Source organism: Kogia breviceps, chromosome 1 (genome assembly GCF_026419965.1).
Source record: "Kogia breviceps isolate mKogBre1 chromosome 1, mKogBre1 haplotype 1, whole genome shotgun sequence".
NCBI lineage: Eukaryota > Metazoa > Chordata > Mammalia > Artiodactyla > Physeteridae > Kogia > Kogia breviceps.
The window spans coordinates 113641965-113667963 of NC_081310.1; the positions used below are offsets into that span (position 1 = coordinate 113641965).

General features: G+C 40.6%; 1 protein-coding gene across 1 annotated transcript in view; it reads right to left on the minus strand.

Annotated features, from left to right (window-relative positions):
• AKNAD1 (AKNA domain containing 1) overlaps nucleotides 1-23954 on the minus strand; it is a 52923-nt gene extending 28969 nt beyond the window's left edge. The window contains exons 1-6 of the mRNA XM_067025512.1: nucleotides 23863-23954; nucleotides 13936-14926; nucleotides 11679-11718; nucleotides 10986-11134; nucleotides 10827-10889; nucleotides 6439-6506 (exon numbers count right to left, since the gene is read on the minus strand). Of these exons, the coding sequence (XP_066881613.1) occupies nucleotides 6439-6506; nucleotides 10827-10889; nucleotides 10986-11134; nucleotides 11679-11718; nucleotides 13936-14926; nucleotides 23863-23954 (1403 nt within the window). The remainder of the gene's footprint in view (nucleotides 1-6438; nucleotides 6507-10826; nucleotides 10890-10985; nucleotides 11135-11678; nucleotides 11719-13935; nucleotides 14927-23862) is intronic.
• Between the last annotated feature and the right edge of the window lie 2045 nt (nucleotides 23955-25999).

The window sequence follows — 25999 nt, forward strand, 5'->3', positions numbered from 1 at the left end:
CAGACTGGCTGAATGGATACAAAAACAAGACCCATATATATGCTGTCTACAAGAGACCCACTTCAGACCTAGGGACACATACAGACTGAAAGTAAGGGGATGGAAAAAGATATTCCATGCAAATGGAAATCAGAAGAAAGCTGGAGTAGCAATTCTCATATCAGACAAAATAGACTTTAAAATAAAGACTATTACAAGAGACAAAGAAGGACACTACATAATGATCAAGGGATTGATCCATGAAGAAGATATAACAATTGTAAATATTTATGCACCCAACATAGGAGCACCTCAATACATAAGGCAAATACTAACAGCCTTAAAAGGGGAAATTGACAGTAACACAATTATAATGGGGGACTTTAACACCCCACTTTCACCAATGGACAGATCATCCAAAATGAAAATAAATAAGGAAACACAAGCTTTAAATGATACATTACACAAGATGGACTTAATTGATATTTATAGGACATTCCATCCAAAAACAACAGAATACACATTTTTCTCAAGTGCTCATGGAACATTCTCCAGGATTGATCATATATTGGGTCACAAATCTAGCCTTGGCAAATTTAAGAAAATTGAAATCGTATCAAGTATCTTTTCCGACCACAACGCTATGAGACTAGATATCAATTATAGGAAAAGATCTGTAAAAAATACAAACACATGGAGGCTAAACAATACACTACTTAATAACGAAGTGATCACTGAAGAAATCAAAGAGGAAATCAAAAAATACTTAGAAACAAATGACAATGGAGACACAACGACCCAAAACCTATGGGATACAGCAAAAGCAGTTCTAAGAGGCAAGTTTATAGCAATACAATCATACCTTAAGAAACGGGAAACATCTCGAATAAACAACCTAACTTTGCACTTAAAGCAATTAGAGAAAGAAGAACAAAAAACCCCCAAATTTAGCAGAAGGAAAGAAATCATAAAGATCAGATCAGAAATAAATGAAAAAGAAGTGAAGGAAACAATAGCAAAGATCAATAAAACTAAAAGCTGGTTCTTTGAGAAGATAAATAAAATTGATAAACCATTAGCCAGACTCATCAAGAATAAAAGGGAGAAGACTCAAATCAATAGAATTAGAAATGAAAAAGGAGATATAACAACTGACACTGCAGAAATACAAAAGATTATTAGAGATTACTACAAGCAACTGTATGCCAATAAAATGGACAACCTGGAAGAAATGGACAAATTCTTAGAAATGCACAACCTGCCGAGACTGAACCAGGAAGAAATAGAAAATATGAATAGACCAATCACAAGCACTGAAATTGAAACTGTGATTAAAAATCTTCCAGCAAACAAAAGCCCAGGACCAGATGGCTTCACAGGCGAATTCTATCAAACATTTAGAGAAGAGCTAACACCTATCTTTCTCAAACTCTTCCAACAGATAGCAGAGGGAGGAACACTCCCAAACTCATTCTATGAGGCCAACATCACCCTGATACCAAAACCAGACAAAGACGTCACAAAGAAAGAAAACTACAGGCCAATATCACTGATGAACATAGATGCAAAAATCCTCAACAAAATATTAGCAAACAGAATCCAACAGCACATTAAAAGGATCATACACCATGATCAAGTGGGGTTTATCCCAGGAATGCAAGGATTCTTCAATATACGCAAATCAATCAATGTGATACACCATATCAACAAACTGAAGGAGAAAAACCATATGATCATCTCAATAGATGCAGAGAAAGCTTTTGACAAAATTCAACACTCATTTATGATAAAAACCTTGCAGAAAGTAGGCATACAGGGAACTTTCCTCAACATAATAAAGGCCATATATGACAAACCCACAGCTAGCATCATTCTCAATGGTGAAAAACTGAAACCATTTCCACTAAGATCAGGAACAAGACAAGGTTGCCCACTCTCACCACTCTTATTCAACATAGTTTTGGAAGTTCTAGCCACAGCAATCAGAGAAAAAAAAGAAATAAAAGGAATCCAAATCAGAAAAGAAGAAGTAAAGCTGTCACTGTTTGCAGATGACATGATACTATACATAGAGAATCCTAAGGATGCTACCAGAAAACTACTAGAGCTAATCAATGAATTTGGTAAAGTTGCAGGATACAAAATTAATGCACAGAAATCTCTGGCATTCTTATACACTAATGATGAAAAATCTGAGAGTGAAATTAAGAAAACACTCCCATTTACCATTGCAACAAAAAGAATAAAATATCTAGGAATAAACCTACCTAAGGAGACAAAAGACTTGTATGCAGAAAACTATAAGACACTGATGAAAGAAATTAAAGATGATACAAATAGGTGGAGAAATATACCATGTTCTTGGATTGGAAGAATCAACATAGTGAAAATGACTATACTACCCAAAGCAATCTACCGATTCAATGCAATCCCTATCAAATTACCACTGGCATTTTTTACAGAACTAGAACAAAAAATTTCACAATTTGTATGGAAACACAAAAGACCCCGAATAGCCAAAGCAATCTTGAGAACGAGAAATGAAGCTGGAGGAATTAGGCTCCCTGACTTCAGACTCTACTACAAGGCTACAGTAATCAAGACAATATGGTACTGGCACAAAAACAGAAATATAGATCAATGGAACAGGATAGAGAGCCCAGAGATAAACCCACACACATATGGTCACCTTATCTTTGATAAAGGAGGGAAGGATATACAGTGGAGAAAAGACAGCCTCTTCAATAAGTGGTGCTGGGAAAACTGGACAGCTACATGTAAAAGTATGAAATTAGAACAATCCCTAACACCACACACAAAAATAAACTCAAAATGGGTTAAAGACCTAAATGTAAGGCCAGACACTATCAAACTCTTAGAGGAAAACATAGGCAGAACACTATACGACATAAATCACAGCAAGATCCTTTTTGACCCATCTCCTAGAGAAATGGAAATAAAAACACAAATAAACAAATGGGACCTAATGAAACTTAAAAGCTTTTGCACAGCAAAGGATACCATAAACAAGACCAAAAGACAACCCTCAGAATGGGAGAAAATATTTGCAAATGAAGCAACTGACAAAGGATTAATTTCCAAAATTTATAAGCAACTCATGCAGCTCAATAACAAAAAAACAAACAACCCAATCCAAAAATGGGCAGAAGAACTAAATAGACATTTCTCCAAAGAAGATATACAGATTGCTAACAAACACATGAAAGAATGCTCAACCTCATTAATCATTAGAGAAATGCAAATCAAAACTACAATGAGATATCATCTCACACCGGTCAGATTGGCCATCATCAAAAACTCTAGAAACAATAAATGCTGGAGAGGGTGTGGAGAAAAGGGAACCCTCTTGCACTGCTGGTGGGAATGTAAATTGATACAGCCGCTATGGAGAACAGTATGGAGGTTCCTTAAAAAAACTACAAATAGAACTACCATACGACCCAGCAATCCCACTACTGGGAATATACCCTGAGAAAACCATAATTCAGAAAGACTCATGTACCAAAATGTTCATTGCAGCTCTATTTACAATAGCCAGGACATGGAAGCAACCTAAGTGTCCATCAACAGATGAATGGATAAAGAAGATGTGGCACATATATACAATGGAATATTACTCAGCCATAAAAAGAAATGAAACTGAGTTATTTATAATGAGGTGGATGGACCTGGAGTCTGTCATACAGAGTGAAGTAAGTCAGAAGGAGAAAAACAAATACCGTATGCTAACACATATATATGGACTCTAAGGGAAAAAAATGTCATGAAGAGATTAGTGGTAGGACGGGAATAAAACACAGACTTACTCGAGCATGGACTTGAGGATATGGGGAGGGGGAGGGGTGGGCTGTGACGAAGTGGGGGAGTGGCAGGGACATATATACACTATCAAATGTAAATTAGATAGCTGGTGGGAAGCTGCTGCATAGCACAGGGAGATCACCTCTGTGCTTTGTGACCACCTGGGGGGGTGGGATAGGGAGGGTGGGAGAGAGGGTGATGCAAGAGGGAGGAGATGTGGGAGCATGTGTGTATGTATAACTGATTTAGTTTGTTGTAGAGGGAAAACTAACACACTATTGTAAAACAATTATATTCCAATAAAGATGTTAAAAAAAAATATACACTAACCTATAGTAATTTAGAACTATGTGGTTAATGTAGAAATAGAAACAGAACAATGGGGAGGATAGACCCAATCCCATGTACACATGGGGGTTTTGTATGTAATAAAAGTGGCTTTTCACCAGTGGGGAAAGGCTGCCCTATTCAATGAGTGGTGGGACAAAGATCTAAACATGGAAAACCAGACTGATAAATAAAATATAGGAAAATATGTTCTAGTCTGGCAGGCAGAAGGGAATTCATCAGGTGACAAGGAGTGACTGAAAATTTAAAGGAAGTGAAATGATGGAGCAAGGCCTCAAGGTAGCGGGAAGAGATAGGCTCAAGGACCAAGGCTGGAGAGGTTGGAAGGTGAGTGAAGGAAGAAAGAGGAGGTGAAAACATGCAGATCTGGAGGTGGAGAAAAGACATTTTTTGAGGGAATTTGTGATCTTTTCTGTAAAATAGAAGACAAGAGCGTATGCCGATAGTATCAGAGAGGAGGGATTGATGGAGGCAGAACCCCATTTCTTGACTCCTTGACTTCTGGTGCTAGTGTGTGAAAGAATCAAATGACCATCAGACTACATTCTGACAAACAAGATACATGAAATCCAAACAATGTTTTTGAATATTACCTTTCAAAGGCAATAATAAGAAGGTTTTAATAAGAGCACAATAGCTGACTTAAGCAATTAGCCAATTAATTTGCAGAATTCTTTCCTTTACAGAAAGCCATCAACAATAGCCTTTGGACCCATCATTTAGAAGGTTCTCGACACACCACGACCTCAAGGGTTGGATTGGGTTCTGCTCTTTGCCACATTTTGCCCATTTGAGAACAAGAGGAGCTGAGCACACTTTGCTTGCTCTGAGGCAGTTCTGAGGTGAGTTTTGGGCGATGCTGAGTCCTTCCCTTGCCCCAGTGTTGAAAGCTTCTCCTGTATATGGGATATAATTGCAGTTGAAACTCTTTGGATTTATACTGGGGCCAGACACAGTGTGGGTGTAACTAGGATATAAATAAGGCATTGCATAACTTTGGTCTTAATGCACACAGAGGCCTGTCGTTAAGCCAAAACAAGTGGGATTTCTTGGAAAATAAATATCCTTACTCTATTAGTTTTTAAACAAATAGTGAAAGCATGTGGAGATCCTTTTTTCCAAGAAAAAAAAAGCCTTTGGGGGGAAAAAATCAATATTAAAACCTCATCCTTGCTGTCTAATTACTCAGTATTGAAATAACAATAGACAGAGATTTCATTCATTCTGAAGAAGTAATACCTCAGGACACTAGTGCCAAAATATAAACCATTAAAATACTTTGGCATCAAGAATGAATTTGAGTTAAAATGCTATAATAGAAAGAGCTGAACTTACAAATATTAAGCCTACTAAATGGGTTCTTTAAATTCATCCCAGGAAATTTTATGGAAACAATCCTAGCCTTGAGTCCTGGACTACATCTTAAAATTATTTAGCTTGGAAAGAGAGGGGCATGGTGCCATCAGAATGGCCAGCTGGAATCTTCATTCAATATGATTGTGCACCCAAGCTTCTAAAGTGAATTAATTCAGAAATCATTTGACTTCAAGCTTTTTGTTTGTTTGTTTTGTTTTTGTTTTTTTTTTTTGCGGTACGCGGGCCTTTCACTGTTGTGGCCTCTCCCGTAGCGGAGCACAGCGCAGGCTCAGCGGCCATGGCTCACGGGCCCAGCCGCTCCGCGGCACATGGGATCCTCCCGGACCCGGGCACAAACCCGTGTCCCGTGCATCGGCAGGCGGACTCTCAACCACTGCGCCACCAGGGAAGCCCTGACTTCAAGATTTAACATTTTGCCTTTATCAGGATTTGTGGGTCTCTTACCTCAACACTAACCAACATAACAATGATTCATTCCTGCCTGCTGTCTCTTTGGAATTGTCTGTGCATGAGGAAAAAAGAGGGACAGAAAAGAAGAACCAGGCAGGGGAAATAAAGGCAGGAGTGGGATGAAGGAGAGGACAGGACAGGAGGAGCTTGGAGAGGAGAGGGTCCTCTGGGGTTAACACATGAGCCTTTCTAGGGTTTCTTGTACTCTTCTGAGTCTCAGACCCAATTATAATGACATCCAACAAAATGCAACGTGGTGGCACAATGTCTCTCCTCCAGGAGACCATTGTTCATTTGGGGCACTCTATCTGGGTCAGTGCCCTGCACAGGACCTTACACATAGCAGGAATTCTGTATTGCTTGTTGCATGGGGTGACACTTATTCAATGGTGGCACAGTTTTTGCTGACCCAAGACCAATGGCTCTCCAAGCACTAAGCCATCAGCCACATCAGAATCCCACCTGAAGGAGATTACTTCTGACCCTTCCACCTTACACAGTTTAAGCCTCACCTTAAGTTTCTCGAGGACCTGTAGCAGTGAAGTCACTGGAATCATTCACAGGTAAGCCTGTGTGTATAGTTGTTTTTCCCCAAAACACAATGAGGATGTACCCCACAGTAGTGTCAAAACAAAGCCATCATCCTTCTCCTGGCAATTGTTTTGTTTCAGAGTCTGACATCTAAAATATAGGCAATCCAAGACCCATCTCAGCATTTACGACACCTCATAGCACATAGCTGAAAAATATGGTCACTTCTGATTTCTCTCCTAGAACCCACTCAGAGGTGTTTAAATTTTTGTCAATAGGACGTTCATAATCCTACATATTTGCAGAATATTTTTTAGCTCATAGAGCACTTTTCCATTCATTATCTTATTTAATCTACGCATCAATTTTGTAAATGTGGCAAAGTAGATTTATTATCCCAGTTTTATAGAGGAGGAAATTGGGGCTCTAGAAAGTATGTCAGAAGTCACATAGATCTTAGAAAAGAACTGAAGTTAGAGGACCTGGGATTGAATCTATGGCACTTTGAGGATGAAATGGGGAAGGAACATCAGGAAGTTTAGTCAAAAGCTTCATATGGGTCTTCCAGATGTAGCCTCATGCAGATGAAAGTTTAAACTGTACAGATCAGGGTCTTATCTCAATGCACAGGGGCTGCAGCCCTGCAGCCCCAGTCACTAAACATTCCCTGAGCACTGTCCATGTTTGGTCCTGGGCCAAAAGTGTGAGAGACACAAAAGCTGTATCAGGCACAGTCCCTGGTCTCAGGGATTTTATTCCAGTTGGGAAAACAGACTGTGGGTTGGAATACTTTGCTATGGCTCAATGGAAGAAGTGAGATTTAAGTCAGGCTTAAAGAACTCAAGAGGGCTTGGATCAGGCAGTATCTGTGAAAATGGAGAGGAAAGGATGAATTGGAGACATATTGCCAAGGGCAAGAATACTGCATCATGGGATTATAGAATCGGACACACCAGGGTTCAAGTTCAGACTGTCACCTACTAATTGTATGATTTTAGTCACCTTGAACTCTTAAGTTTCAGTTTTCTGATTTGAGATAATAATAGCCCTCACCTCATATTGTAAAAATTAAATGAGATAATGCTTAGTGCCAGGAACATAGTACACCTTCAATAGATGGTAGCTCTCATCTTCATTGTTATTAGTTCTTACTATTAAAATAAACAAACAAGTTTAGAAGCATACCGGCTATACGGGTATAAAAAAAATGGCAAGTGTGGTAGATGTTTTCCATTTCTCCCCACCCCAGATCCACCCTCCATCTTTCTCTATATCAATAGTCTCCCATGCCTCTTGGACAAGGTAGAATTTTTGGTGAGAGTGGGAGATCCAAAGGAAGATCAACACAAACATTTGGAGTTCCAGATGAGAAGTGAGGACTAGTAATTTAGGAGCTGGTAGCATGAAAATGGTGGTTAAAGCCATGAGAAGGAATTCAAAGGAAAGAGAAAAGTGAAGAAAGCCAATTATGAATTATAATTTGGGATCTTGGAATTTTAATTGTGTTCAGAAGAAGATAGGGCATAGTTTTCTTGCCATAAATGTACCTCATTTAACTCTCTTAACAAAGATAGGAAGACATGCTCCATGTCTAAGCTTGTACAATCAACACATAGAACCAGGATGTTTGCTCCAAAATCCAAATGCTTTCTCCGTGTGCTGCTCACCCTGAGAAAGTTGGTTTTAGCCCTGTCTGGCCTCCCTTCACTGAACCAGATGGGCCCGGAACTCTCAGACCAAGGCTGACATTGTAAGGGGTCACCCTCTCCTCTTCTCTCAGTCCCGACACGAATCCCCACATACCCTCTAACACAGGAAGAAACTTCCTGAATCGAGGCCTCAAGAAGGCTAATGCCTTGAACCAGTTTCCTCTGCTTTGCTTGGCCTTTTAAAACTTTATGTTCTCCCAGTTTCTGAAAGCCTGGGTTTTAGGAGATCTCCTTTATCATTCACTCCTTAACTCCTGCAATCTGGCTTCCGCAGATCCACCACTTCATTGAAATCAGGGTTGCCAAGCTCCCTCGTGACCTCTCAGTTGCCAAATCCAATGCACATCTTGCTTACCTTCCTTACTTGAAGATTTGATGGTGTAGCCCACTCCCTCTTTCTCAAAACCCTCTTTTCTCTTGGCTTCTATAGCTCTGCCCCTTCCAGGTCTGCCTCGACCATTTGAGTCTCTCCTCATCGATCTCCTTTGTGGACCCCTCTTCTTTTACCTGCCCCTGGTTCTGCTTCCCATGATCCTATCCTTGGATTTCTTCACTGCTTACTCTGCGTGTTTGCCTGAGCAATCGCCTATACCCCACAGCTTCGACATAAAACTATACCCAAATTTACATTTCTGACCCAAACAACTCCTCTGAGGTTCAGATCCATTGCTCTAATTGCCTACTGGACCTCTCCAATTGGATGTCTTATGGGTACCTCAAAATGTCCCAAACTGAATGTGACATCTTGCCTCCTGCCTACCTGGCACACCCATTCTGAATTGGATCCTCCACTTTTATTCCTGACCTTGGTTGCCCAAGCTAGAAATCTGGAATGCATCCAAGCCTTCTCTCTTATTTACCTGGCTCAATCTGCCGCCACTTCCTTAAACTATTGGATTTATGCCCTCTCCATCCTCACTGCCAGCCTTGGTTTAGGACTTCATATAACTTGTTACCTGGATTATGGCTTTCTAGCCGATCTCTGTCCCTACAGCCTTGTCCCCATGGTGCTTGCTGTTTCTCAGCTTTGAATCCTCCAGTGTTGCCCCATCACCCACCTCAGGATGAAATTAATCTAAGCTCCTTAGCATGCTGTAAAGGCTTTTCAAGATGTAGTCCTTATCTACCTCTCCAGTCTCCTCCCTTCCCCCTGAGCTCCCTCTGGTCAATTACACTGCCATACAGTTCCTCTCACTCTCAGCAATTTCTTGTCCCTGTGCCACTGCACCTGTACTCTGCCATATTCTTCCTACAATGCCCAGCTCAGAAGTTCCTTCCAGGGAGCCTTCTTTTTTAAAGCTGAATTTATTTATTTATTTATTTTTGGCTGTGTTGGGTCTTCATTGCTGCGTGCGGGCTTTCTCTAGTTGCGGCGAGCGGGGGCCACTCTTCATTGCGGTGCGTGGGCCTCTCACTATCGCGGCCTCTCTTGTTGCGGAGCACAGGCTCCAGACGCTCAGGCTCAGTAGTTGTGGCGCACGGGCTTAGTTGCTCCGCGGCATGTGGGATCTTCCCGGACCAGGGCTCGAACCCGTGTCCCCTGCATTGGCAGGCAGATTCTCAACCACTGCGCCACCAGGGAAGCCCCAGGGAGCCTTCTAAAGTACCCTCTCACTGGCAAGGGTGAGCCTCTTCAGTGCTGCCGTTAGTATCATATGTAAGCTTTCCCAAGCTGCATGTTACTTGTTTATTTACTGGTCTGTTGCTCCTAGGAGATAAGTCGCTTGAAAAAGAAATGTTTCTTCATCTCCAAATTCCTAATGCCTGACACAGAGTCTGAGTCATAGGAAGTACCCCACAAATGCTGTCGAATGAATGTATGAGTTGTTTAATTACTATGGTGAAAGAATAATGAACTGTGTCTCAACATTTGCCCCCTCCTAGTTTTTGTCTATACTGTTTGGTTTCTGAAGCACAGACTGCCCTGAGCTTTGCTCGTGCCCTTTATGTCAGGACTTCTGGCCACCTGTACTGCTGTTGACCCAATGGCCTAAACTACATCTTCAACTTCACACATCCCTGGTTCTAGTAGTCTCAGCTTTTTGCCCCACTGCCATGCTTCACCCCCACTTCCCATGACCCTGACGCTGTTGAACAGGGCTATGGTTACAACATAAATTAATGATTTGATTAAATGCAACAAGCAAGGATGTGAAAGTCAAAGATTTTGATCTGAAAAGCATGTCTTCAAGATTAATTTTAAGTTTTCAAAGTTTTATATATTGAGTTGCCGGATACTGGTAATTTTTATAGCCTGTATCCCCCAGGACCCATCAAATCTGGATGTGCTGGCCCTTTACCACAGCTGACATATTATTCACTTGAACTTACCATGGTCTCATATTTATTATGGGATGACTGCTGAGGAAAAACAGCCATATGTAACAGATCCCCTGAGAAGGAGAAAGGGCTAAATACATATAGAAATAGAAAGCTCTAAGCTCTTTTAGTACCTGTGACACAAAGATAGTTTAATCTTCAGCAAAGCATTCCTTACCAGAGCATTTCTATTCCCACCAATGTAGAGAAAACCTGATACTATAAAGTCATTTGTATTTTCCCATGTCAAATTCCCTAAAAAGATTTTTAAAACTTGATAAAATGTATTACCAGCCTCCTATCTTGCAAATGACAGGGAGAATCCTGTGCTATGCTTTTGGAAAATTCTTGTACCTGCAGTGAAAAAATGCAATATTTCATTAAGGGCATAGTGTCTTACATTTGAATTTGGTTATTTCTATTTTTCATAATAAGCTTTAAAAGTATTACTTTAGTCTTCAGTTGATCAGTCTGTTCTTTTAACTTCTGACACATCTGTTTCCCTTGGGGTATCTTGTGAAATGTGTAAGAAGAACTTGAGGAAGGGTCTTTCTGAGAAGTCAATGGCATCTTAGAGAGACTTGTCTCAGATTCTATTCCTATGTAAGAAAGAATAAGTTTTGGTTACCATTCATCTCAGCTGCACTGCAGTTTTATTAAGTACAGAAAACAGAAGTCTGTGGCAATCACTACCAATCACTATTAAAAAAAATTTTTTTCTTCAAAATGTATACCTAAATCAAAGAGGTTTAAAAATGCTGGTACTAGGACTGCCCTGGTGGACCAGTGGTTAAGAATCTGCCTGCCAGTGCAGGGAACATGGGTTGGCTCCCTGGTCCTGGAGGATCCCACATGCCTTGGAGCAACTAAGCCTGTGCGCCACAACTACTGAGCCTGCGCTCTAGAGCCTGCAAGCTGCAACTATTGAGCCCACGTGCTGCAACTACTGAAGCCTGTGCACCTAGAGCCCATGCTCCGCAGCAAGAAAAGCCATCACAATGAGAAGCCTGTGCACCACAGCAAAGAGTAGCCTCCACTCCCCACAACTAGAGAAAGCCCGCGCACAGCAATGAAGGCCCAACACAGCCAAAGATTAAATAAATAAATAAATAAATAAACAAATATTTTTTAAAATGCTAGTACCTGCAAGATGTTCTTGGTGGATATGTACTGTGGGCTCCATCTGCGCATTTAAAGGATAAGAAAACATGACTGTTGATAGTGATCATGACGCCATTACTCAGGATGACTCGATGTGTTCTGGTCATCGTGGAGGCCACCCAGTTGTGTCAAGAGCTGGGGCCCTGATGCCAAGGTTGAATTCCACGCTGACACTTACCTGCCAGGTGACCCAGAGCAATTACTTCATCACTGTAAACCTCAAATTCCACAACAGTAAAATGGGGATAGTAATAGAACCTACCTCATAGTGTTGCAATGAGAATTAAATGTTACCATAGTATCTGGCATATGGTAAGCGTTCATGTTAGCTGTGACTACTATCATGTTTGATACTATTACGGGGAACACTCACATATTTCTCCTACAGCTGGACCATAGGTCCTACAAAGGACCGTTGGTCTCGTCACTGGCTCTGTTGCTGGTGCTCTCACTAACACTCAGACACATGGTAGCCACGCTCCAGAGAATAATAACAGTAAGCATTAAGTTCCAAAATGTGTCAAGATAGTGATTGCTCACACAGCCCTTTTCTACTCACCACAGGCTAACTGGATAAGAATTCCAATTCCGGAGTGATTCACCTTGAGGGTCTTCCCATTGTCCCCAACACACACAGCTCACAAACACGCTAGTGCCGGAGAGCTACTGTAGTGGTCAAACTAGACTGTGGTTATTATGAATATCTCAATTGTATGGTGGCTGTGGAACCTATAGAGTCCAGTTCTCCAACCTGAATTGACAGGACGAGAGAAAATCAGACACTCGACTTCAGACTCTGATTGCCAGAGACAGATGAACTTGATATTCATCCTGCCCCTACTAACCACAGGGCACTGAGAACTGTGCCCACCGAGGGGCGTTCTCCTGCAAGCAGAATGAGGAGCGTGGAGACTTCCCAGTGTCACAGGGGTGCAGATTTCTCCATGACTGAGAGAAGCATCCCAGTTGAGGCCAGGTGGGCTGCTGGTTCCTGGTATGCGTGTGTGTGTGTGTGTGAGGGGTGGGGGCTTCTGCTCAAACTCCCCAGAACGTTCAGTGGAAAGAGAAGTCAGCTGAAGCATAAAGAAGTGGAAATGGAAATAGGCAGAGAACGTTCAGTCAGGGGGCCCTTCATAGAATGCTTAAAGGAAAGATCATACAGTCCTGGCAAAGTGCCAGAGAACTACAGTGTTTTCTTTGATCATTATTGTGAACTTACCTAACTATTGAACCTCAAACAATCAATGAGATCCTGAGCCTCAGCATGTTGGGAAGGTGGGGAGCAAAATTTTGTACTAAATGGTTACCAATGTAACAATCTCCCCCCGCCCCGCCGCCCCCGTATGTGGGCCTCTCACTGTTGTGGCCTCTCCCGCTGCGGAGCACAGACTACGGACGCGCAGGCTCAGCGGCCATAGCTCACAGGCCCAGCCGCTCCACGGCATGTGGGATCCTCCTGGACCGGGGCACGAACCCGTGTCCCCTGCATCGGCAGGCGGATTCTCAACCACTGAGCCACCAGGGAAGCCCTCAATGTAACAATCTTGAAGCGTATTATTAAAGATCTTAATTCAGTCCAACTGAGCATTCATAACCAAGGACATAATATGTGCAAACAGAAGGCTAGGCCTCTGGGGGAACTTGGGCAAAGGAAAGATGAAGACGAGGTGGCTGCCTCCAGGGTCTTCAAATCTAGTGGAAGGAACAGATGTTTCCAAATTGTTAGGATCCAAAGCAGGCTGAGATAAATGCTCTGACAGAATACTAAACAAACAAGGATGGGAAAGACTGTGACTAGGGGGTTCTGAAAAGTCCTGTGGCCAGTGGGGAATTGAAGGAGGCTATGAAAATGAGCAGGTCTTTGGTAAGCAGAGGTGGGATGTTCCACGTTAAGGAAGGATCTCGGAGAGGGCACGGCCAGCCAGGTACCTAAGGATGACTTCTGGGGTGGGAGAGGGGAGTTTAGTTTAGAAGGGTAGGATGACATAAAAAACGGGGAAATGCAAATTCCAGGTTGAAGAACTTGGATTTTATTCTATTATGTGTTGTTGTTAGTTCAGCCCCTGATTCTTCTCAGGAGAAGACCCACTGAGCTTCTGAGAGGTCAAGGTATTGGGCCAGAACTAGAACCCAGAACCTCAGACCTACAGCTCAGTTCTGTGCACCCTCCAAAGACCCACACTGATATAGATGAGCAGCGGCCCTGCTTATATGTTTGCTGGAGACGGCTTTCGCTTACCTCTGTCTGTTGTGACGTTTCAATTTTCCATTTCTGCTCTTGTTTTTCAACATCGTTTGATCTAGACATGCTTTCTGAAATATCTTGCACAATAGCTGACTTATCTCTCAATTTAGGAGAAAAGCTGGCTTGTTTATCAGTTGTAAGTGGTTTGTCAATTATGTTATTTTTAGGAGCAACCTTAGAGGAATCAGAGAACCAGTAATGAACTTGACCTTGGCCGTATTTGAACCTGTTGCCTGAACTTGCTTTTTCAGCCTGCTGTTTCTGGGGTGTCTGCCCTTGGCAACTTTTTTCTTTATCACCTGGACTCTTGATTTTAGTTAGAAAATTCGAATTTTCCTGATGGCTGCTTTCTCCAGCAGCGACTGGATCTTCTAAATCAGAGGTGTTTTCTTCTGTCATTGTTGGAAAACAACTGGGCTTACTGCTGTTTTCATCATCGCTTTTGGAGTTGAGTTGGTCAGTGAGTTCTGAGGTTTGTTCTGTCGGCCAAGAATTCTTAACATGCTGCAAAATAATATTTTTAATAATAGCTCCGTCAAAACTGTCAGCATTAGAGATCTCTGGGAGAGTTTCACAATTAATGCCTTGACCTTTTGAGAATTCCTCTTTGCAAAGATGATGGAGTAAAATATCAGAAATGTTTGACTTTGAAGGGTTTCCTTGGTTAGATGGAATATGAAGATTTATGGTGCTTTGATTCTCTTTATCATATTTTTTGCTGACAGCATTTTCAGTTGTTTTATCCAAAATCATGGCCATATCTGCCTTTCTGCAAGTCTCTCTGTGTGTGGTCTTTTCTTGAAGGTCATCTTCTGTTAAATTCATTTGATTTGAGACATCAAGGATGTCATATTTTGAGGTAAAATTGTAATCATTGTACAGCTGAATTTGGGAGAAGTCCCCATCATAAGGCAAATCCTCCTGTTTCTTAGAAGTTGCATATTCCGAGAAATTGGCTTCATCCACGTATGTGCAGCTTGACCTCCTTTATCGGTTGCTGCCTGGTCTTGATGTTCTTTTTTTTTTTTTTTTAATGTTCTTAATTGTAGCAACAGACCTTCTGGTTTTCATTGATTGTCTTCATTGTGTGTCTTAGTCCGTGCAAAACAAAAAGAGCCTCATTATTAAATATAATTTATTTAACATATGAAACCATGCTTATCCTAGTGTCTATGCCAGAACAAAATGGATGCTTTTCGTTTAGAGAATGCAGTTATAAACATGAAGGCAGGAAGCTCAGCCAAGAGTAACTCATCCTAAAGCCTACATTAACATAATCAGTGGTATATAAGCAAGGAATTAGAAAGGAGGGGGGTTAAATTTTTTATTCATTAAAATTTGAGGGAGACATTGGTCTCTAGTTAATGACCAAATATTTACCAACTTCTCTTAGGAAGTACTATTTGAAATTTGTTCTCCCCAAATAGGAGCTTGGAATGCAAGTAAAGGATTGCTTTTTTTGAAGTACCACAGCTGTCACTTGTCCACACGTCACTGATGGGCCTCTATGTGTGGCACTGAAAGCAGACTCAACTCAAACAAACTGCCAGCCTACTCTGTTCTGGTGCTTTTTCATTTGTCCTCCCAGACATTCTGGTCCCCTTCTCCTGATTTTCCCTTGTATATTGGAGAAAGGCAGAGAAGGACTGACAGAAATATGAGCAAGGAACCAAAAGGTCTTTTGAACACCCAGAGGCCAATCTGCCGTCAAGCATCCCTCTTCTGATTAGAACCCAGGCAGAACCCAGTTCAAGAGGCTGCCTTGCTCTGAGCAGTCCTGTCAAGTTGCCACAGTCTGGTGGTAGCAGCGTGTCTCAGGGATACTCCTGAAAATGTTCAGAGCAAAACCAGCTGCCATTTGGTATGAGTCTTTTATTCTTTTAAATAAAATTTAAAGCATCCATTTAGATATCACTTCTTGATTTGTAAACTTTTGGGACAACTTTTTAGAAGTAGTATAATTACCTCCAGTTTTAAGGGAATAACTGAGGCTCTGACTCAACCAAGGGACCCACAACCACTGGCTGGCCTCACTTGCCCATATAATGATGGGGTTGGATGAACAGATCTCTGAGGGCCTCTTCCCCATCTAAATTATTATGAGTCTGTGGACTTCTGCTTTATTATATAACCTAAAAAGCTAAAGCAATATGTTTGACAAAAAAAGTAAGATTAATTCTCCAAGCAAAAAAAACAGTAAACACTAAATGTGGTAAAGATATCTATAAAACATTGTACAAGAATTTGAATTTATAAATATATGCCAATGTTAGGTAACTCAAATAAAAATATTTTGTTTAAAGTGAGAGGGAGAAAGAGAGAAGAAAAAGAAGAATTATCGTCATCATAATCACTGCAGGATTACTTTACCAGTCTAATATTTACTGTAAAGTGAGGTACATGAACAAAATTACAGGCTACTCCAACTGAACTTGAAGAACAAGGGAAATGCTTCCCAGGAAGGTCAAAAGCACAGAGGGGAAGCAGACGTTGGGAGACCTGGATTTGAATTCCGGCTTTTCCATTCTTTAGCTCTGTGCCATCAGTCAAGTTCCTTAACTTTTCGGAGTCTTAGTTTCCTCTTCTGAAAAATAGGAATAATAATACCTAGCTCACAGGATTGCTAGATGAAAATGAGATAAGCTATCTAAAGCTCTTGGCATAGTGCTTGGCACAGCGTGAGCAAAGAATTATGGTAGCTTAAAAATGAAAAAAAACAGTCTCAGTGTTGGAGTGCTGAAAAACGCCCAGGTATGGAAGGCTAGGTACTCTTTATCTGTGGGATATTTACAGGATAAAGAAATAAATGGCATTTTTGAGACGTGGTCTCTATAGGAGCCTTAAAACTACTTTAAAAATCTACCTGGAAATGAATTTATTGTTTGATGGTGAAAACTATCACCAAATAATTTTAGATAAAATATTGTCTAAGTCGTCCAAATGGCCAACAGGTACATGAAAAGATACTCAACATTGCTAATCATCAGGGAAATGCAGATTGAAACTATAATGAGCTATCACCTCACACCTGTTAGAATGGCCATCATCAAGAAGAAAAGAGATAACAAATGTTGGCGAGGATGTGGAGAAAAGGGAACCCCTTGTACACTGTTGTTGCAACCACTATGGAAAACAATATGAAAGTTCTTCAGAAAATTAAAAATAGATTTACCATATGATCCAACAATTCTACTTCTGGATATATACCCAAATGAAACGAAAACAGGATATCAATAAGATACCTGCACTCCCATGTTTATTGCATCATTGTTCGCAATAGCCAAGACATGGAAACAACCTAAGTGCCCATCAATGGATGAATGGATAAAGAAGATGTCATATATATACATTCTTATTCATATTCTTTTCCATTATGGTTTATCACAGGATATTGAATATAGTTCCCTGTGCTATACAGTAGGACCTTGTTGTTTATCCATTCCACATGTAATAGTTTGCATCTGCTGATCCCAAACTCCCAATTCATCCCTCCTCCACCTCCCCCTTGGCAGCACAAGTCTGTTCTCCATGTCTGTGTGCCTGTTTCTGTTTCACAGATAAGTTCATTGGTGTCATATTTTAGATTCCACATATAAGTGATATCATATAGTATTTGTCTTACTCTTTCTGACTTACTGCACTTAGTATGATAATCTCTAGGGCCATCCATGTCACTGCAAATGGCATTGTTTCATTCTTTTTAATGGCTGAGTAGTATTCCACTGTATATATGTACCGCATCTTCTTTATCCATTCATCTGTCAATGGACATTTAGGTTGTTTCCATGTCATGGCTATTGTAAATAGTGCTACAATGAACATTGGGGTGCATGTGTGGAAGATGTCATAGATATATTATGAGAAAGAAGGACATCCTGCCATTTACCATAACATTAATGGACCTTGAGCACATTGTGAAATAAGTCAGAGAAAGACAAGCACTGTATGGTATAACTTATATGTGGAATCTAAAAAAAGCTAAACGCATAAAAACAGAGAGTAGAATGGTGGTTACCAGGGGATGGAGGGTGGGGGGGATAAGACAGATGTTGTTTAAGGGTACAGACTTGCAACAAGCAGTGAATAAACCCTAGAGATCTAAAGCACAGTATAATGAGTATAGACAACAATAATGTATTATAATCATCAAACTTTCTAAGAGACTAGAACTTAAGTATCCCAACCACTAAAAAAAAATGATAATTATGTAACATGATAGAGGTCTAATTATCACTAAAATGGTAATCATATTACAATATGTAAATGAATCAAATTAACATGTTGTATACCTTAAAGTTACACCCTGTTATATGTCAAATATATTTTAATTTTTTAAAGTTGTCTAATTTTTGAGGGGGAAAAAGCATCTTTAAATGTCTACAGAGAAAAGAAAGATGAATTCTAGTTTTGCAGGACTTTTAATGACCCAAGCTATAGCCTGAAACTCATCCTCATGCCTTCTTTGTATCTTGAGGTACTCATTGCTGAGCAATTCTTGCTATGGAAGAAAAGATCCTTTGTTAGCCAGATCCTAATTTCTAAAATATCATTCTGTTTAAACTGATAAAATTTAATTTTTGCCATGACTCTTAAGAAAAAAAAAAAGAGAGCAACCACCAAGACAAGCTAGAAGCTTGAGGAACTCTCTCATTACACACAGGAAAACAAGATTGTCTATAGATGGCTAAACCAAAACTCCTTGGTGGTTGGAGACCGAAGATGGTCAGCGAATCATTGTTTCTGGCTGGTAGGTGACGTTTGTTCTATCTACCAGGTCCATTTAGTGGTAATACAGATGTTATATATGATGTTATGTATCAGAGGACTGTTTCCATCTTCAAAGGAAAACTGTGGGGCTGTGTGCCTGTGACAGTCTCTTAGCCTCATCCCCAATACTCTGTGTTTAGACCTCTGCTAGCCTCCAACAGGATGAACCGGGCCCTGAGGCAGAGGAGAAAACAGGTGGTGTTGTTACCAACGCTTCCCTGCCTCCTTCCACTAAAGAGCTTAACACTCAGGTCCTGAACCCCACTCTTCCAAGATCAACCCTACCTTCTGTATTGATCATAGGAGTTGACTGTCGGAAACAATGATTCAACAATCCAAAATCTTCTTACTCCTTTATATGTGTGTCATTCAGAATGTGACTAGATTACAGTTAGAGCTTTAAGTACATGATCCAGTGATATTTTGTGCCCATACATCAATATGCTCTAAATCTTCAACCAACACATTCTGCAGTCAACACGAAGAGATAAAACGACAGCGGTAGCAACAGAAACTCACCTCCATCTTGGGGTCTCTGGACATCAAGGAGTAAACTGGTTGAAGGACCTTGAAATACAGATGAGCAATCCTGTCATTCTAGATCATCTTTCTTTTTTTTTTTTTAATAGTTGGAAGTTGGCTGCAATTGAATAATAGAGCAAAACATGATCATGCTGTGCCTGCTTCTTCTGGGTACCTTCGACTGTAAGTAATCAGCTTTGGAGACTACATAGGGAACCTCTGATGTGATCTAAACTTGTCTTTTTTTGTTGCTGCTGTTGTTCTTTTAAGAGCATTCAAAAATACTGACTTTGACTCTGTTTTAATTTTCAAATTCTCTCCCTCTGTTCCTAGCTCAAGATTTTTACTTACCCATGAAAGCAAATAGGAGAGGGCTCAGAGTAGTATATCCTAGGCCACTCCCAGAGGTCAGGTAGTCACGGATTTTGTATCCAGTATATGGTGGTGTTTCTAGATTAAAATATGTTCAGAGGTAATGTGAGAGAAGGCTCTCTCTGCAATGACTGCATTTGATTACGCTCTGGTAATTCTATCAGCTAACTCTATCTCAGAAATGTAGGGTGCCCACAAATGCAGTGTCTGTGACTGTAACCACACACCATTCCGGGCGACGGTCTGGCTTCATCCAGCTATTGTTGAGTGGCAGTAGGAAGACACTGTGAAGGAGCAACAAACCAATCCAGTCCTCCCTCGAGAGCCGATAGCTGTATTATTCATAGGCGGTCTTAGCAATGTAGGCCTTCCAGGAGTGTATGCAAATTTGATGACCAGCTGCTACAAGTTATTTATCCTGAAACTGTTTTAAAAGAACAAAAAAATTGGGCTTCCCTGGTGGTGCAGTGGTTGAGAGTCCGCCTGCTGATGCAGGGGACACGGGTTCGTGCCCCGGTCTGGGAGGATCCCACATGCCGTGGAGTGGCTGGGCCCGTGAGCCATGGCCGCTGAGCCTGCGCGTCCAGAGCCTGTGCTCTGCAACGGGAGAGGCCACAGTAGTGAGAGACCTGTGTACCGCAAAAAAAAAAGAAGAAAAAAGTTTTTTGACCCTGAGCAAACTAGTGTATGGAGAAGCTTCCTCTTGGTGTTTTACCAGCAGGCTTTGCTTATTTTTCTTGCCCTTTGGTGGTCAGTGCTGTCCTTTTATCCAATTTTCCCATTGACATAGCCAGGTGATCATCATAGATTGTTGGATTTGTATTGTAAACAATGGACCTTTGCTGTGCTTTGGAAACATTTAGAAAACTCTTACCAGTTGATTTTCTAAAAATAATTCTTACCACAAATTTCAAAACATGCTTGATTTAAAGAAGTATAATATTTTTAAAAATACCTCATCCTTTCCCTAAACTTTCTAGCTTGAGTTTGGCAACCTCTGCCTAGAGATAAGAAGGGCCAGAATATTTTAGGAAAATTCTTTCTCTTTTGTTTAAAGACTTGCCCTTCTTTTCCTCACATTCTACCCCCTCTCTAAAGGAAGAACATTGACTTGAAATTATCAATAAATGTTTTAAAGAATAAAATGTCAAATATATTGTACACCAATGCCTGATCTATGCTCTTCAAAGTGATTTCTGGAAGTTATGATTTTGATAAAAAGTCTAACCTTGCATTAGAAAAAAAATCTAAAAAGGATGAATCCCCAAATCTCTATGTGGTAGGATTACAGGTAAATTTTATTTTATTATTAGAGCTGTCCCTTCATTTATTAAACAGATATTTATTGAAAATACCTAGTAGGTGCAAAACACTATGCTAGGTCGTGGACTGAAAAGGAAATATAGAAAATGGTTAGGCGTGTAGATTTTGGTGCCAGACTGAGTTTGTAGCTGGACTCTGTTACTTATTAGCTGTGCAACTTTGGACAAGTTGCTTAACTTCTCTGTTCTTCAGTTTTTCCATCTGTAAAAAGGTGACATTAATAGCACAGATAGGGTTGTGAGGATCATGGGAGTTGTTTTTTAAAATCATCACTTATATAGCACTTACCATGTGCCTTACAGTGTTCTAAGCACTTTACAAATATTAATTCATTAATTGCATGCAAAGGATTTAGAATATTGTATATTATAAATGGTGATATTACTATGAAAGATAGGAAAAGAATGTGAAAAAGGAAGGAAAACTTTCCTGAGATAGGATAGGCAGGAAAGAGTTTTTTGAGGACATGCTTTTCAAGATGGAGCCCGAAGGATGCAAAACCAGCCATGCAAAGAGTTGGGGCAGAGTGTTCTGGGCACAGGGAAAATGTATGCAAAGACTGGAAGATGAAAAAATCTCTGTGTATTGGGGAAGCTAAAAGGAGCTAGCGTGGGTGATGGAAGTGAAGATGAAAGAAATGGATGTCTTCAAGACATAAGGCATATTTTGGAGGAAAAATCAACAGAACCCAGCACTGTGTTTGTGAAGGTAGGTGAGGATAAGGGAGGAATTAATCATGACTCCTTGGTCATGCTTTCTTGTACTTCCAAGTATTTCATAAAACAGATCATTTGAATCAATAAGGAAATGACCCCAAAGAGCAAAGGACATGAATTAACAGAAAAGGAAATATACATGGCATTGAAAACTATGAAAAGATGATTATCTAAACGTAGAAAAATGATCGCCCTTGTTCTATGGTTTAAACATACTTGTAGTCAAATAACATTTACTGAGTACTTAACAATAGTTCTCTATACCTCATACAGACACTTCATGCTCTGGGGACAGCAGGACATGGTTTTGAATCCTGGTTCTGCCACTTTCTAGACTCACCATTTTGGGCAATTGACTTATTTTCCTACTTTGTAAAATGGTGATGACAACTCTACCTCAAAGGCTTAATGTATGAATAAAATAAGACAACGCATTTACTTAGTCCAGTGTCCGTCATGTAGTATGTCCAATACATGGTAACCATTACTATGGAACCAAAGTCCTTAAGCTGTATAAATCGTCCTCCACCCTCACCCTCATCCTGATGAACCAGTTATATATCTGGAAATCCATGAAGATTTGGTAAGATCCATGCTCTCTAAATCATTGTAGCATGTTGGGGCTGGATTATGCTTATTTTAGCTTTAATGAATGCATAGAGTTCAGAACAATGTGTGGCACATTAATGTCTGATAAATACCACCTTTAAAAAAATTGTTAACTATTACATAAACTATCTCTTTCAGTACTTCAAAATTTTAGCTTTTTAAACCAATCTGTAGTTTTATCTAAAAGATAAGGATTTTAAATGTAAATCTGTTAAAAATTAAACCCTTGTAGAAAAAACATAGCAGGACTTCCTTGGTGGTGCACTGGTTAAGAATCCACCTGCCAATGTAGGGGACCACGGGTTTGATCCCTGGTCCAGGAAGATCCACATGCTGCAGAGCAACTAGGCCCGTGTGCCACAACTACTGAGCCCGTGTGCCACAACTACTGAAGCCTACGCACCTAGAGCCTGTGCTCCGCAACAAGAGAAGCCACCGCAATGAGAAGCCCATGCACCGCACGAAGAGTAGCGCACACTCTCCGCAACTAGAGAAAGCCCGTGCATGGCAACGAAGACCCAACGCAGCCAAAAATTTTTTTTTAAAAGGAAAAAAAAAAACAGCACTATTTCCCTAACCCCTTTCTTATAAAAAGCACAAAGCTCTTTAAATAGTAATCAATCAGACTCCCCCCAAGTAAAGTAAATATTACCTAATCCAACACCAAAATGCCAGCTTTTATTGGACAGTTTTAGCTGCTATATTAAAATACTGGAAGTGACAAACATATAAAAAGTAAATAATACTCAACATTTAGCCTTTTATGATAGGCTTGTGTAGGCTTAATAAACAATCATTAATTAAGACTCACAACACTCAGGTGAGGTATCTCTTCACCCTCTCAAGCAATATCATCATCTCAGATGGAACCTCAGTATAGTGCTAAACAATTTAGGACAGGAAATAATTACCTGCTCAAAAGATAACACTTTACATCTAAATAATGCTTTTTAACCAAGAGTATCTAGCCACATTGCAAACTCTAAGACTTAATAAACACTCTGAGACTTAATAAAAACAATCTCAGAGACTTAATAAGTATCTCCCTTTAACCTCATGGAATAGATTGAAGGAGAGGAAGCAGTTTAGCCAAAATTATGCAGCAGGTCACTAGCAGTGAGAATTTAGTTCCTTGGATTCAAGTACTAGGTGGGAAGTAAAGAAAGTGAATGTTTATTGAGGGTGTACTATGTGCTGGGCCCTTTGTGTATATCCTCTCATCAATTCTCTCCAGGTCCCCCCCTCAAATATAAATACTGTATCATCCCTCCTTTAGGATGAGGAAATGAGCTCAGAGGAGCAGCTAAGGATAGGTCAGTCTGATTCCAAAACCAACTTGCTTCCTCTCCTATCAGACCACATGTCACAAAATGGAAGAGGAAATAGAAGTGGTCAGACTCACCATTTTTTTTAAAACAGTATTGGTGATTGTATCAGTTTCCTACTGCTGCTTTAACAAATTTTCACAAACTCGTGGCTTAAAACAGCACGAACTTCTTATCTTTCAGTTCTGGAGATTAGAAGTCCAAAAATGGGTTTCACCAAGCTAAAATCAAGGTGTCAGCAGGCTGCATTCCTTCTAGAGGCTCTAGGGGGGAATCCATTCCCTTGCCTTTCCCAGCTTCTAAAGACTATCTGCATTCCTTGGCCTGTGACCCCTTCTTCCATCTTCAAAGCCAACATGACAGCATCTTCAAATCTCATTTTGACTCTGACTCTCCTGCCTCCCTCTTCACTTACAAGGACCCCTGTGATTACAAAAGTGGTTCCACTCAGATAATCCAAGATAGTCTCCTCATCTCAAGATCCCTAACTTAATCACATTTATAAAGTCCCCTTTGACATGTAAAGTAGTATATTCACAGGTTCCAGGGACAAGGATGTGGACATCTATGGGTACCATTATTTTGCTTATCACAGTACTCTTACATTTTGGAGAATTCTTAGAAAACTAGAATCTATGCCTCATCATTTCTTCCCCAAGCAGTATCTCTTGTACCTCCAGGGGGGATTATTATCCCTAAAGCTCCTCCTAATGTGGAGCTTTGTTATTCCATGGAGCAAATTTGTTGAGATATAGTAAATACTGTAGGGCGGCATACCTCAAAAGTGGAAAGTTTTTTAAAAATGAAAAATGATAACTATTGATACATGCAACTATGTGGATGAATCTGAAAATAATTATGCTCTTTGAAAGAAGCCAGACCAAAAAAAAAAAAGGAGCACATATTTATATAAAATTCTAAAAAAAGCAAACTAATATATAGTGACAAAAAACAGATCAGAGGTTGCCTGGAGTTGAGATGGAGGTTAGGGGAGGGGTTTCCAAGGAGCATGAGGAAATTTTTATGGATGGATATAATGATTGAGGTGATAGTTTCACAGATGTGTACATAGGTCATTTAAACATCAAACTTAACAAATTACACACTTCAAGTATGTGCTGTTTAGTATTTGCCAGTTATAGCTCAATAAAGCTGTTTTTAAAAAAATCCATGAAAAGAAACTTTAAAATCTACCAAGGCACACAAGAACTTCATAAATTAGAGCCAGAGAGAAACTGCATGACACTGCTGCGACCTTATCTATAAAGCTCTTCAGAAAATTCTTAAACACCTCATTCAGATGTTATCATTTCAGGATGATTGAAGATTTGCAAGTATACACATTGGGGAGTTTCTTTTGCATGTTATCTGAGCTCCTTAGCATGGCACATGAGGCCTGGTGAACTGTGGCTTCCTCCCTCTTCAACCTGTCTTCCTGCCACACCTTGACTTGAAATTCACGCTTCAACAATGCCAAGCTCTTTATAGCTGCCAAGCTCTTTATAGCTGCCAAGCTCACCGGGTGTTCTATGTCTCCATAAAATGTGCTGCTGCCCTCTCCACCTGTAGAATGCCCTTCCTCCCTGGCCTCTTGGGCCAGGAGAGGTCATCACTTCCTCCTCTGCCAACCCCATCCCTTGCACAAGCTTTCTTAGTTGCACTTTCCCCACCGTATGGTAAGTAATTGTTTCCCGTCTGTCTCTGTCACTAGCCTGTCTGTACTCCCAACCTTGGCATATAACAGACTCAACAGTTACTGCACAGAATCAAAATGCTCCCAGTATGTCATGGAGACAAACATCAGAGCCATTAGGGTGTCTGTAGGAAGGACATCCAGCAAAAGAGAAGTTTGGATGTTGATAGACGAAGGGATAAAGCATGGTCATGAAGTTGGTGGCAGTGACTCTTGCAGCCCAAACTAGAGCAATGGTTCTCAGTAGGAGGCAGGACCACTCCAGAGGATTCCAGAAATCTGTGGGGTGTTTGGGGTCATCACAGTGCCTGGACTAGGGGGGAGGAAGTTGCTGCTGGCATTTATTACTTGGAGACCAGCCTGGAAGCAAAGTACAACCAGTCCTGTACATAGAAGATTAATCACATCCATTGCCGATAGGGCTTTCATTAAGAAACACTATTCTAAAGATAGAAAGTGCTTTCTCAACAAAGACTGAAAATACTCCTCTTCCTTAGTGCTTCAGGTGAGTGTGAGGTGCATTCAGTGAAGGACCAGAGTCCCCCCCACCCCCAGCTACAAGCATTCACTCTCCCTGGCCCCATCTGCCTCACCGACCACCAAGTTTCACTCTGCCCTCCTACTCTCTACACTTCATTTCTTTTGATCCTCGGACACCTTGTCTCCTTCCCACCTTGGGGCCTTCCCTTCATGCTGTTCACTCTGCCTGAAGTGCCTGCCCCACCTTCCTG